Source organism: Haemorhous mexicanus, chromosome 2, assembly GCF_027477595.1.
Source record: "Haemorhous mexicanus isolate bHaeMex1 chromosome 2, bHaeMex1.pri, whole genome shotgun sequence".
Classification (NCBI taxonomy): Eukaryota; Metazoa; Chordata; class Aves; order Passeriformes; family Fringillidae; genus Haemorhous; species Haemorhous mexicanus.
Genome location: NC_082342.1, coordinates 54,271,126 through 54,286,612, shown reverse-complemented (window position 1 = coordinate 54,286,612; position 15,487 = coordinate 54,271,126). Strand labels below are relative to the sequence as shown.

At 35.1% G+C, this 15,487-nt stretch overlaps 1 protein-coding gene across 6 annotated transcripts in view; it reads right to left on the bottom strand.

Moving 5' to 3' along the window:
* NBEA (neurobeachin) overlaps positions 1-15,487 on the bottom strand; it is a 454,976-nt gene that overhangs the window by 158,475 nt on the left and 281,014 nt on the right. For all 6 annotated transcript variants that reach the window (XM_059838861.1, XM_059838862.1, XM_059838865.1 and 3 more), the window contains one exon: positions 4,472-4,615. In XM_059838861.1, the coding sequence (XP_059694844.1) occupies positions 4,472-4,615 (144 nt within the window). The remainder of the gene's footprint in view (positions 1-4,471; positions 4,616-15,487) is intronic.

Below are 15,487 nucleotides of genomic sequence, written 5' to 3'. Positions count from 1 at the left end.
AATACACTCGGCACACTCCCAAGAGGTCTGGAGAGAAGTCTTTTCACATTTAGTCCTCAGGCCAGGGTGGACTCGCTACTCGTGCTGGCTCAGATGGAAGATCAGCTCTTTTTTATCAGTAGTAACACTGCTTTCTAGAAATATTTCTACTCTGAGGCTCAAAGTTGCTAAAAGTTATGGCAGTGCTGGGATGCTGCATCTGTATCAAAATTCCTGGCCCATTTGTACTAGGGGGGAGGCTTCTTCCACCTCAGGGCAGATGTTCAAGAAGAAGGGAAGATTCTGTACTGAAGGTTATGATACAGAAAGACTAAAACTCATTAAAGGCAGTTAGTGGCTTTCCTTGTGTTTATTTGGATGAGTTGCTCAATCTGCTCATATAATGGAGCAAAAACCATGTATTTATTCTTGCAAGAGTGTTGTGAGGCTGTAATTCACCGTGGCTGATGAGGAAGTCAGCTTCTGAGTTGATTGAGCCCACGCAAGTAACCAGATGCCTGCCAAAGCCCTTTGTCTTCCTAAAATAACTCAAAGCATCATATCCTCCTATTTTTATTTCCTTTCTTCCCTTCTAGAAAATACTCTTTTAGAGAGTAGCAAAAGATTCCATCAAGGATCCCTTGCTTGGCTGGGGTATGTTTGCTGCTGTCAACAGCTCTATGACAAAATAGATGAAATGTGCTCCAGTTAAGAACACGTATCTTTCAAAAATGTCAAGGCTAAACTCTGCTCTCAAATGCACACAAACAAGTCTCAGCAAATGAAATGCACCTTCAAAACAAAGAGAAGAGAACATCTTCCTAAAATATAGAATTCATAAAACCCGAGTAGATCAACATTTATTTTTTTAATGACCTATTTTAATGCAAGATCAGTGCTCTAAAATAAACAACCCAGCAACCCAACCCAAACAAACAACTTTGTTAAAAGAAAACTGCATATCTACTAGATATACTACCTTATGTCCCTGTAAAAATGCAAGCTTCTCATGTTAGAACAAACCCACATATTTTTCATTTTGAAACAATCACCTACTAAGCAGGAGACAAACTGTTAGCAAATTTAAATTCTTAGGATCTTAAGGGAAAACGTAAGTATTTAAGAGCCCTACTGCAGCATTAGGAAATATAAACGGAAAAGAAAAGAGTTAGTAATATCAAGTCACTACAGTGGATTTGATTGTATTACCCAGAGATTCACAATATATTAGGAAACTGTTAAAATTGAATGGGCTATCTCAATCATTAGTTCTAACAGAGATGTGACTTGCCTCTTGAAGTGAACAGTCTGGGAAGAAAAGGAGGTAAAACTGAAACAGAAACATGTAAAATATTTTAATGCATAAATGCTAAAACAAGAACAATGTCTTTCGCTAACTCATACTGTAAGACAGTTTCAATACTGCTTTTGTTAAAAATTGTGATGCAAACTTATAAGTCATAATCCTAAGACCATAATAACATGGAATCAGATTTTCATATTTTATTAAAATGTTACTTAATATAATGAAATCTGACCAACTGCAATTGCAACATATGGAATACTAAGATTATATAATAAAAATATTCAGACTATAATTATTTAAAAATTCTCCATACCATATGCAATTTATCAAAGCGAACTTTACATTGATTTGTGCCACATGGTTGATGAAAAACTATAAAGAGTCTCTGGAACAAAAGGTATGTACAGATAACTTTGTATGAACAATCTCAATCTGGTTCAAACTTCCCTTTTATTCAGCTTTAAGTTCACAAATCAAAATATTATATTATTTATATACTCTTAGTTTAAAATTTTCTAAAACCCAAGGCCTCATCTGTTTAAAATGTGCCTTAGTTTCATGGAATAAACAATGCTAAATTGTTTTAGTTAAATGTGGACAATCTTAAATCAATTGAAACCTGGTTTATAAAGATTTTGTTTAATTTCTATCTTTTACTGAGACAATCCAAATCGTTGTAAATCAGGTTTGAATTGATTTAAGCTTTAAAGTTAAATTGGAGGCATATCTGAATATAGAAATTCCTATGTGTCATTTCACTGTGAGCAGTAACTAGATATAAATGATGCTGTGCTATGCCATAACCAGATAGATCTCAAAGATTTCCAGATCATGTGTACTAAATGTACATAACTCTTTAGAATTAGACAAGAACAGACAGTGTAGCTTTATTGGGACCCGCTCCTCAGAGCCGTCAGAGATTGTTCAGACCTTCTTAGGCCAAACCCACACCTTCTTTGCCTGCTGCTTTTCTTGATTTCAGTTATTTGACTCAAGTTTCAGAGCCATGTTCTATATACTGAAAATTGGGAAAAACAGTTTCATTGTATGGAAAATTCTGCAAAATCAGCAGCTAAAGAGAGGGCATCATGAGATTCATGGGTTTTTTTACCAATGTAAAATTTACAGAAGGCATGTATGATAATGTGTGCGATATTAACTCTCAACATCAGCTCCAAAGATGAGTGAGAGTTGAGTAGCAAAGGCTGCAGTTAATCTAATGGTAAAACTGAGATAGTGGAGTGTGGGTTCTTTTTGAGAAGCTCACAGGTTTGGTATCATATGGCACCATTATCATATCACCTCACCACACTTGGAAGCAGTTTGCCTGCTCTGTTAGCATTGATAGGGAACATAAGGGCATCCTGTCAATATTTCAAAAGTTGTTTTTTTTTTTTTTTCTCCCCCACTTTCTATTATTTCTGCTTTTGCAATGCTGACAATATCTCCCAGTTTTTTGAGCAGTAAAAGCAAAGGACTAGAATAACTGTGCCATGTCCTGAGGGAGCAGGAGTTGCCATCCAGCAGCAATCTTGAGTAAAAGGATTAATTGCACATTAATTCTTAAGGACGCATTGAAATACTAGGTTTTTGCAGAGGGGTGTAGCTGTAGGAATAGTATTGCATCAGTGTGTTTGAACAAAATGTCATTGTTGTGGCATAGAGAAAACTTCAGTTCTGACTGAGATTTTCCAGACTGGGTAAGAATTTTTCATGTCCACTTTGCAGTTTTTTATAAGGATTTCAATTCAAATGCATATTTCAGCCTCTAAACAGCCTTTTAAACTACTATAAGCATATTTAGTTGGAAACACTGTTCTTAGATATAAGAACTTAGCCAAAGCAGTACTGCGTTTTCCTTCTAAAAGACAAAGGGACATTGATCAAATTATCCCACTTATGGTCCTGCTTGGTGCACTATTTTATTGACTTTAGACAACAGTGTCTTAGCAGCAGCTACCTGCAGATTGAGAAAGCAAGTAGAGTGACATATTAACTGTGATAATCATATATTGATGCTTGTTCCCAAATAAAAGCATCTATTTCTCCCTCCCTGCTCTGCTCTAGTCTAAAGTACAAGACTAACTTCCATGTAGGTGGCTGTTGGGGTTTTTTTGCCTTTTCATTTTTTTTGGTGGGATTTTTTTTTTTTTTTGTTTTTCTTTGATTTTTTTTTTTAATCATCTACTTATGATCTGATCTTTGCTGCAGATTTTTACTATGGTATCAGAAGAAAGCACAGGAGCAAAGATAGCTATTTTAGAAATTCAGCTATGCAGAAAAAATCGTGACATCACAAACTCTCCTTTAGTGGAGTAGTTTAATAAAGATACTCTTAAGTAAATTAATCAAAAAACTTCATACCACATTTAATATTTCTCATTTTTATCCCATCTGAGAGGAGAGTGCATTTCAATTTTCAATTTTTTCCAGACTACTTCCCACGGAAGGTAGTATCACCTCTAAGACAGAGCCGTAACAGAACCTGCTAGAAGACAGATGAACAGATCTCACTGCATTCCTTCACCCAGGAAAGGTCCAGAAGGGCTCTCTCCTGCATATTTACAGAGGGTTCATTCCCAGCTCACATGCTAACTCCCAAAGTTCATAGCTTGGTTACAGCTTCATTCTCTCTAAATCCTTGCTTAAAACAGGCAACTTTTCTCTCGCTGTGACAGATGGGTTGAGATACTGCAGATCCCCCTTAACTCCATCACTGAGAGAACTGGGTGCCAGCAGGAGGGCAGGTGTCTCTGCACAAGCTGCGTGGCACTTGGGATCAGGCACAAGCACGCTCTGACTCACAAAACCCTGACTTGTGGAATGAGTCCATTTACGCTTTAACACCAAAAAAAAAAAAAAGAAAAAAAGAGAAAAACGAGAGGCTTCACATTGATATTTACAAACTTTTCAACAAGTGACCCTCACTAATAAAAGCACTTGAGGTATTGCTATTTCTCACATCTCTGCTCAAAGACTGTGCAAGGGGCAAATGCTTTGTACTCACTGCCCGTACCTCAAGGAAGTAGAGAGGAAGCAATAAAATCTGAAATGCAAAGAATCTGTTCATATTGCAATTGTATGCTTTGCTGTGAATATTAAGACATTAACCACAAAAGTTAAGAGCTAACAAGCTTAAAAGAGCCTTTTGACTCTTATCTTAGTTCTAATGAAAAATATAATTACCTGCAAGGTTATCAATCTCTTTTTCTTGGAGCAGGCTAACAGCATCATCATCTCCTTCCAGCATAAGCTCTGTTTCTGCATTCTGATTTACCACAGCTTGACTTCGGAAAGTTTTCTTTGACTTCACTACATCCTCTTCAGTGCCTAAAAAAAGTCACAAATGTTGTGAATTTACCTGAATAATATTTTAAATATAAAACAATGACAGTCAAGTAGTAAAAACATTACAGTATAGATCATCTTTGTCAAAAAGAAAAGAAGGAACATTTTCTAAAACTTTACCAAGGTTCACAAAATATGCAGGTCTATTCTGTTTTTTGTCCTGTCCTGAATAAAATACAAACTCTTCCACAAAGACTCTCCTGGTTTTAATAATTGCTATTTACTTTGTGTTCAATGTTGTTCCATTAGTTTTCCACCTGCAACAAATTCAGCAGGAATTTCTTTTGGGTTCCTGGTGCCCTGACTTTGACTGACCTGAGAGCACAAGCCACCCACTCTAAATAAAGAAGCTGCTTTCAGGAATCAAAATCTCTCAGGTTTTTTGTCTTTTCAGATAGGAGGGACAGGGTGGTGAAGTAGGAGCTGGTTTATCTCTGATACACAGTAACAGCAAGGTAGGCTAGGCACAGATTCAGAAAAGACTGGAAAAAAAGACAAGCATGGTGAGGGAACTTTGGTTCACATCTGTGTGTGTGTTTTCAAGCAACACAATAAAAATGGCAGTACATGGATATGTGCCAATTACCTAAAGGTTTTCATGGATAATATTCATTTTTCTTGAGTACAGTTGGCTTTTTCTATTCAGCCTGATGGTTCCTTATGGCAGGAGATTTAACTTATTGAATTTTGGGAATATCTTATTGGAACTTGCCCTATTTTATTCTTATGATGCAAAAAATAAATCCTAGTGCGGTCAAATGACAGAATCATAATTAGTTTTTATGTCATAAATACCTTTCATGTAACTGTTGTGACCTCCTCATAGTATTTCTTAGCTTGGAAGAAGTCATAAGATTTTTTTTCAGTACTATGGACTCACAGTAGCCTCAAACAAGAAAGATTTCTATTTTTTTTCTTAAACAGAAAGCCCTGCATCTTCACCTTGGACCCTACAAGACCTGGGCATCTCCACTGCTGTCAATCAAGAAATAAACCCTCTAAACTATCTCTCTCTTTGGTAGGATAATTTGGAAATTTGCTTCCTAGTAAGCTACAGAATGAATGTGAAAATAGGCAAAACTATGCACATGTGGATTTTGTTTGTCTTCCACAATGCCTAATTTTAAACAGGATGAAAACCATCATGGTAGGTGTAAAATGCTGAGGTAAAATCCACTAAGACTCATGGGCCCCTATTAATACAGGGCAACTAAGAGGAATGCAGTGAGCAGACAGGTTAGTGAAGATAGATACATGGAATGGAACTGATGTATCAGGCAGTTTTGTTACTGCAAGCAGTTGGGAAGATGCTATGATTTTACCTCCTACTCTTATAATTAATTAGAGTCTTTTAATTAGTTTGTGCACAGGAGAGTCACACCACATAAATAAAAATGCTGGAGGCATATCTTTGAGGGAGTGTTTACTCTGTTTGAGGATCACTGCTAACATACCACTTCATCACAGGCTGAGATAACTCATGTTTTACGTGGTCTAACATTAAGTTTTTGGATACTATTGCTATTAACTCAACTGCTGTTTCTGAAACTAAATTCTGATACTCTGAAAAGGTGAAGAGAAACAAGTAAGCAAAACCCCATTTATTTCATCAAGCTCAAAATTAGGGACTTGTTTGCTGTTGTCTCCATAGGACCATTCTGATAGCAATTAAGATGGCGCTGCTGTATTTTAAATATGCTGTGTTTGCTTAAGAGGCTGTGATCATTACCTCACTTGTATAGGTTTTTACTTAATTCAACTAACTATAATTATTTGCCCAATTTAAAACTTGTTCAATTAACTAGTTGTTGGAAAAATTTTCAATATTAGTACAAGTTTTGGATTTTTTTTGTTTGTTTGGTTTGTATTTATTTTTTCTTCCTTATTCACAAAAAGAAGTAAAAATGGTACGAGTTAGGAAAAAAAACACAAGAAAGTAATGGGCTGTAACAGATTTTCAGTTGCATTACATCAGAATTGTTCTGCATATTAAATCAGTAGGTCAGGATCTTGGTATTCTTCTGTTTACAGTGAGGGAGTTGAGCATCATTTGACACACATAAAAACTCCTGTTGTGACACCAGAGGAGACCGGGCCTGAGATGGACTAACATGGTGGAGGAAGAAAGCACCAAAACACTGTTCTCTTCCCTTTTGGTAGCTCTAGTCTTATGTAAGTTTCTGAGCTTTATAAAATGAGGTAATCTTCAAAGTAACTAATAGAAAAGCACTAAGCTGGATTAAGAGTCAACAATTTCTGCAGTAACTGATTTATGAAAATTCTGTAAAATTATTTATGCATGAAAATATATTTTTTGAATTACCAGGAACAAAGTCCCAAGCTCCAAATCATTACTAACATTTAAACTACATCCAAAGAACTTGAAATTTAGGGTATTTTAAATCCCTCATGATGAGTGTACCAGGTTACAGAAATATTGCCAGACACAGGTGTATGAAACATGGAACCTCTACCATGCCATAATTGCAGAGTAGAAGGCATTAAATTAGTTTGGCAAATTTGGAGCTTAGCAACAAGACAAATATATATATAAAATCCATTCTGGTTTATAATATTAAAAATACATTTGTTTCTATGAAATATAATAGATAGTCCTTTTTTTTTTCCTGATGGAAAAAACCCCTTTCTGGTTTGGCTGTTGTTAAAATTTATCAGTCTGTTGAGTGCACCTTAGTTTTGCTGTACTGTACCAAACATCTATCTAAATGAAAGTGTACAGGACCTGGAGCTGCCCTTCAATCACTATATCCTTTATGAATTAGAGTTCCATTTATCAAAATTACAGCAAGAAGAGTAAGGTCTCACAGGGCTGTCTCATTACAAGGCTTGTAAACACTGTCCTTACAAAGAAATGGTTTAACACCTAACAAATCAAAAACTGATTGGGAATAGAATTTATTTGAGATCATCTATCTTCAGAAGACGTGCTGTACTGAGTGCACTTCGTGGCCTTTCTAGCCATTCATCAAGAAATTAACAAGCTAATACCACAGACCACCAGATCTCCTTGGATCCTGAAATGTGAAATATGTTCAAAACAGATCTGTCACAGATGTTCTATTTTTATATTTCAAGATAACTTCAAAAAGGTTTTAAAACCTAGAGAAACTCTCTGAATAAGAGAAAGAAGAAAAACAACTTGTCTCTTTAAAACCAGACAACAAACTGAATAAAAAATTATATGACATAAAATGATGTCTATTATTGTTAACAGTGATATAAAAAAGAAGAAATGAATAAATAAATATTTGATATTTTAGTGTTTTGGAAAAAAAAGTCAAAATACAATTTTTTTTCAAAGCTTCGAAAAATTGCTATGAAATTAAATCTATGGCCAGACATTTAATTTCAAAATTTTTAGCAGACAAGAAGCTGGTGTTTTAAATGAACCAAAATTAAATTGTATTAATTCTTATTAGAATATGTTTCAAATCCATTAAAACAAGAAAACATAAAACAAAACTAGATGTCATTTCAAGAAAGCAATGTTGTGACACTGGAGGGCACAGAACTAGAATTGGCAGATGCTATCAGCTCTTGTCCTTATTAAGTTCCTTCTTAAGGGATATTTTAAGGGATAGACTTAAGGGATAGACTGGGATTTGGAAAGGAGCCTTGAAGCAAGCAGCTAAATATTTCTTAAAACTACATTTTGCAAAGATTTTGAAGGCAATAAATCACTCAGATTGCACTGAAGTCCAGCTGAATTTGGTGACTTACTTTCTTGAAACTTAAAGGCTCTGTGTTAAACATATTTCAAAAGAATGTATGCCCAGGACTAGATAAGCTGCTAAAAAATCCTTCTTTCATTTCACTTGATAATTTTTGTAAATGTGCATGTTACAAACTGTCTTTCTGCAGTATTTTCATGATAACTGAAAACAGCTCACCTTTAAAAGAAATTAAAGAAACCAAAATTTCTCTACAAAACCTCAATATACATGGAAAGATGTGTATTTTATATATCTGAAAGATTATATGAGCTGCACAGTAAACTTGTTCAGTATTGCCAAGAATGTAATAATCTCTCTTTTAGTAGCATCACTTTTCCTTAAAGAGAAACTATTAAGCAGTCAAAAAGAACCAAACAAACAAAAACCAAAACCACAACCAAAACAACAACAAAAAAACCCAAAGAACCCAAAAAAAAAAAAAAAAAGCCACCAAAAAACTCCCCCCAAAAAAAGAACCACAAAAACCATTACCACAACCCCTCAAAACCTAATAATTTCCCTAATAAGAAGAGGAGAATCTAATGTTAATTTTCAGCTAGAGCCACAAGAAGTATTTAGTGCAGGCAATAGTTCATGAAACAGGGGTATGGTGGGTGGGTGTGTATTTTTATTGTGTTATTTGAATTTTTGAGTCTCTATTTTCAATTAAATCAATGAATTCCATACTGGGTTCTGTAGGTCACAACAGGTTCTAGGGATGCAATCTACATTTCAAAAGACAGATTGCAATCTACAATTACAAAAGACACTGTAAGGGTCCAGATCAACAAAACTTGTCCCTAAATAAAATTTTTAAATTAGCAGTACGAACATAGTATATTATTGATTTATTTTATGTTTATGTACTTATTTCATAAAAAATTGAACTAATTACTCAGATTTAGTTGAACACAGTGAGGGTGTTTCTAGCTCTCTCTTCTATTCATTTACTATGTATCTAAATATAGTGTTTTATATTTTTTTCTTTCTGCATTTAGTAAAAAATGAGGTTTAAAAATGTGGTTATTTCTAAGAAAAGTTTGCTTGGTAATACTGTGGCCAGCAAAAGGAGACTACTGCTTCTTATAAAGTTGTTTCCATAGTTTACTTCAACGAATTACCGATAAGGCAATTTATGTAGTGAGTGCTCTTTGATCTTTGAAGAGAGATGGCAGAATGGAAAGTTAACCTCATTTTAATGTTACCTAAATATACTGACAGGAAATTCTAATGTTTCCAAACATCTGGAAATCTGCTTCATGGGATGGTGTTCTTCTTTTCTATAAGAAACCTTTTTCATATACTGTCTTTTACAGTTTTATGTGGCTTCTAAAGGAGCATTTGACATAAGTAAAGTCTGTTGTCTTTACAGTAAAATGCTGCATTTAATTAAAAACTCTTTTTTATAGTGGCTAAAGTAGAGTCTCTGCAAAGCTTAGCTCCCCTCAGAAAGTTTTAAAGGTAAACTTGCTTTTTTACTCCTTACAGATCTTACAGCAGGTACTGCTCTGTAGAGCCCTGATTTTCTTTGCTGAATTTTCGTCACATAAGGTAGTTTCCACTGATTTGTTAAATAAAGGAATTCAGATTTAGTTCCTCGCAAGAGGCTACCTGAAAGTTCATTATGTGAACCATGATACTGTATCACAGTTGAAATATGATTTATCAACAGAGTTTGGAAAAACAAAGCATTTTTTGAGAGATATCTTTTTCTTTATTGCACAAACTAACTTCTACAGGAAGAACCAAGCTTATTTATGGACAAAATTAAAACGTACCCCTATTATCTACATTTTTTGTTCATTCAACACTCATAATAGTTGAAAATACTTAGGGGGAAAAAAAAAGATTTGCTAGAGAATCTATCTTCCTGCTTTATGTATTCTAACATACATAAAGCTTTCATTGCTAATCTTCAGTAACTTGATTAGGCACCGGTACCCTCACAGCGGTCACAGTTATGGAGAGCAGCTGCCTGGGAGTCTGTAAACTGACCTCTATGAAACCCAGCAAGATTAAATCATCGATATGGTGACCACTCTATCTCAGCCTGGTATCTTTCTGCAGGACTTCGGAGCCAGCCTTCCTCGGGCTGTGTCGCTCCATGGGAAACATGCCCCGTCTATCCCTAGGTCGGCTCAAGGGACCCAACTTTTGGCTTTGCGTAGCAGTCCAGTGCTGGCACATCACAGCCAACCCCAACAAGCTGTCCCCACCTGTGCCTGCTGGGGTTGTTATTTAAATTGCAATGTGTTTCTGGAATGGGCAGCTTTGACTGGCATATAATTTAGTTTCCCCAGAGAATCAGAGAAGTGACTGTTGATAAAGGAGGGCTGGTTTAAATAGATTTAATAAAAACCAGAGAAAGCTAAATCACATTTTCATTATTAGGGATCTTTGAAGAAATGAGGAATAAAAACTATGAAAATTCATAGAAATTAAAATTTGCATATATTTGTATTGGAAATTACATCCACTAAAAGTAAAACAAAATCACATTTTTGTTTTCTCTAATGGATAAATACCTGAAAATTTAATTATAGACATTCCATCCATTTTTCTCTAATTTTTATACCTAATATCTGACCAAATGGTAAATAAATACTTAACTGCTTTATATGTTTTTCTTTTCATATTCTCAGATGCTTTGCACTGTAAAACGAGACTATTCCAATGAGGAGACGGAGAATAGAGGCAAGGCCAAAACAAACATGTTTCTCAGATGAGGCTGAGGGCTTTTTAAAAAATAAATACTTGTAGTCAAAGTGTTTTATATTAATAAAAAGGGTTCCTCATAAAAATAAAGGTTAAAGCACCACATTAGGCTTTTTGTTTTTTGGTTTTTTTTTTGTTCCCAGACACAAAAACTGAGATTTAGAGTGGGCATGAAATTTATTTTATTTTTAGCAGTTGTCAAGATTGTCTTTATATGTTTTTGAGATTTCAGGATTTCTGAGCATATGAGAGGGATCCTGCATTGATTCAGCCCTGGCCATAAACAGACAGCGGATGACAGAGTCAGATATTCCCAGTCCAGCAAATGTTCCAATGCATTTCAGGGTCCTGAAAGGCAGTCCCCTTCCAGACTGGAACCAAAGGGAGTCCCTCAAATGGGAACTAACAACACTCAAATGTTTATATTTGGATTAAGATGTAGTTTGCCACTGTAACTTGTACACAGAGGAATGGACTCATATTTCATGACTGACAACCTTTACAAATCCCTGATAGTTTGAAGAGCAGCACTTTGGCATACACTGTAGTTTGATAAATTGCAGAAAGAAACCAAATTCTTCTGTGAATATTTTCACCAGGCAAAGATGATAAACAATAAAAATAATGAAGAGCAATAAAATTTTCCTAGGCGTGTTTCTAGCCATTTAAAAAAAGTACAGTAATAGCTGAGAGGAAAATATCTGCATCACACCAACAGTTATTGCTCAGTGGAAAGGACATCAAGGACACTTGCAAGTAAGAGAATTGGATCAATATTAAGGCGATTTTCATTTCATGCTTCCCCAACTCCAGTAAGCTGACAATATACTCTGATTATGTGAACTGCCTCTGAGTAACATAGAAAAGGTTATTAGAGCAAGAGGTGGAAATGGAATGCACTTTTTATATTGACAGGTCTGCTAATAGAGTGTACTGATTTTCAAAGCCATGCAATGTGTTTTCAGAATTTGGTTTTGACAGTAAAAAGGAATTTAATTTATTCTTGATTCAAGATATTCACATGTAAGCAAAGATTCCTTAAGACAGGCCACTGAAGAGGGAAACCAAACTATTCGAATAGGAAAATTTAATTAATAAGGCAAGAAAGAAAAGGTGATTGAATTTCAATATGTATGACATGATAATGAAACAATGGAATAAATCTGCTAAACAAGGCATTCTATGCTTTTGACATAGCATGTGATAAAACCCTTTTAAGATGACATAAAAGTGAAAAACATGCCTATGCCATGTCCTAATGCTGAGGTCTGGAAAGTTTTAGATTAGTTCCTAAGCAACATTCCCTAGGAAATAACCATGTTCTGACTGTCTGCTTGCAGACCTTAAAGCCAGGATCAGTGCTGTCAGACTTCTGAACTGGCAAACTCCATACTGAGGAACTGCACCCACACATGCTGGCCTTAATTTTGCTTCCTGTTCACAAAACCAAAAAAAAAAAAAAAAACATTGGAAAGGCTAACAATGATAAAACCTTGGAAAGAAATGAAAAGCTCTTTGAAAATACAAACACTTGATAATGCAGTGACATGGAAGAAATGACATGGCATTTCATGAAATTCCATGAAATGAAAGCAGCAACCCTCTCTATGACAAGGGTTTGGAACTACATTATCCTTAAGATCCCTTTTTACTCAAGCCACTCTATTATTCTATGAAATGTGATCTTACCTCCCAAACAGGGTATTCTACCCCAACATTTCTAACCCTTACTTAATATTTAAAAATTAGAGTCTCCAAACTGTGTGACTGGTCCAAACATGAATATTTTTAAAAGAAAATGTATACTACACATCTGCAAGTTTTTAGTTCTCCCTTTCTGTGGCCATGAGTGATTATGTCTTTGCTAGAAGGCAATTTTGCCCCTCATCACTTAAGCTTTTGCTCTCAGATCCAAAAAAAAATGGCTCTTTGGAAACAGCCACTGTACAGAGACATAATAAGACAGAAAAAAAAAATTCTAATGTAGGTAATGAATGTGTATAGCCATCATAATTCCAACAGGTACGCAACCATTACAATTTCCATCAAAACTACTTATTTACAGAAGAAAGTTTCAACAGCTCATGATCAGTGCTTTGAGAGACCCATTTGCCAACATATCCAAAATAACATTATCTTTCTGGAATGTTAATCTTTTCAAGTGAAACTCTTCGGAGGCATACAGATAAAACATCTTATGCAGTCTTTACACAGACAAAATCTCCTAAACATGACATAATGTCACATATACATAATGTTTCTTTAAAGGATTGTCAATGTTATATATAAATAATAAATTTGTCAATATAAAAATGTCATTAGAATATCTAGATTTACTTTCTAGATACCCACTGGTTCAGTGTGCTGCACTGTGGCTATTATGTGTTCAAATGCAATTTTTTCCTCACGCAGACCACCACATCTCCAGAACTGGTTTGCATATTTTCACTCAGCAGCTAAAGTAACTGGCGGGAAGAATTGCTTCTATTTCAGCATAGATCAATGCCTATAGCAACACCAGACAAAGGGTTGCACCCACAGGATATGCACATTTGTGAGGCTTCATTGTGCCTCTAACACTGGGATATTTGTGTTTAAATCTTAGAGCTGCCAAGGGACTACACTCTAGTAGCAGCAGACAGCCCTTATGTTTGAGTCAGGCTGCTGTAAATACATAAGCTCCTCCAAGCTGGAAATAATCTAGCAATAGCAGTAATATATCAAAGTTATCTATCCAGATAGCAATTATTTATCAAATTAAAATCAAAGCTTTGCAATTTTCTTGATTTGGAACAGAATTTTACTCTATACTTTTTTTTTTTAATTATTACTTTTTAATTGGTTTTTTTTAGGCAAAAATAGTTGCAGTTATAGAACATCTTTGTTTCATGCAGACCAGCAGATGAAGAATGAAAGAGTAGTGGTACACAAGACATGAGATTCTGAGGGTCTATCAGTAATACAACTCAATGAGATAATTGAAATGGGTGAACGGTAATCACTGTCCCAGGTAGAAGGCCTGAGTGTGTATTAAGAAGAGCTAACCCACAAAAATCTAAGCAGCAGTCAGCAGCAAAGAAAAAAGGAGAGCAGTATTTTATTTCACTTTCCATTAAGCTGCCACATGGGGTCTGTGACATCTTGCATTCTGCTTCACAAATAGTACAAGAGAGCACAAATCTTGCATGCAACTGCAGGGATATTTGCAAAATTTCTATGCTTATGTTAAATTTGCAAGCACTAGCAACATTATTTTCAATTTAGATGAGAGCTGAGATGATATTTTGACAATGTGATCAGCTTTTTAAGGGCAAAGGATTGAATGATTTGTGCTATTTGGCAAAAAGGACACCAGTAAAAGACTTTTTGAGTTTTATGCATAGTTCTTTCAGCAGTGAAAGTGTATCTATTGTAGATGATGTTCAGGGTATTATGCAAACAAACCAGGAGAGGTACTCTTTAGGTATACTGTAAAGATAAGAAAAACATCACGTCATTATGTAGTGCACATGATATGAAAAAGAAATTTAAACAAATGGAAACATGCAAAATATGCTGGCTGGTTTTCCTTATCATGCTGGTTAGTACTGTATTTGAGAACTTTTTCCATAAAATTTATTTCGTTTTCTTTCACAAGGTGCATCCTCATACCCCTGCCTGTAACTTGCACCACACTGAAACTTACAAGAAAATCCAGTTTGTCTCATCAAAAATAAATGGTATTGAATTCACTCCATTTGTAAGGATAAGGAATTTTATTGCATTGCATATATACCTAAATCTTCATTTTTTGTGTTCAAATCTTACTCTATACATAAAATATCTACAAGACATTTTATTGCACTACTTTTTACATTGCACTACTTAACATTTATTACATAAAATCTATTTCTATTATATGTGATATAATAGAAATAGATTTTATGTAATAAATGTTAAGTAGTGCAATGTAAAAAGATGACTAAAAATACTTGGGCAGCTTAAAATACATACTGTCTCTGAAAACTAATTTCAAAATCTATACATACCAGTTTCCTTTTCTTTGGGAAAGACAAGGAATCACCTATACTGAAGAGATTCCTAGACTCTTCTTCTATTGATTTAACGCTTGGAAGTAGCCCAGAGGCTCACAAAATCCTGAGCCTAGTGCCTAAAAGCCTCTCACGTCTCTCACTGACCATCAGAAAGAGTGGGGCAGAAAAGTCTTTTTAGATCTACAGTGTGATCTCCTAATTATCCTTCTGCAAAGGTTGCAGGACTGCTGAAATAATGCCCCTCCATTCCAGCCATGTGCTTGACATGCTGTCCTTTCCAGGTCTTCAGAAAACACTAATGATATATATTCCTACTTACATACAAAGCGGAGAATGGGATCCTGCAGTGAAGACATTGAGAATAGGAAGAA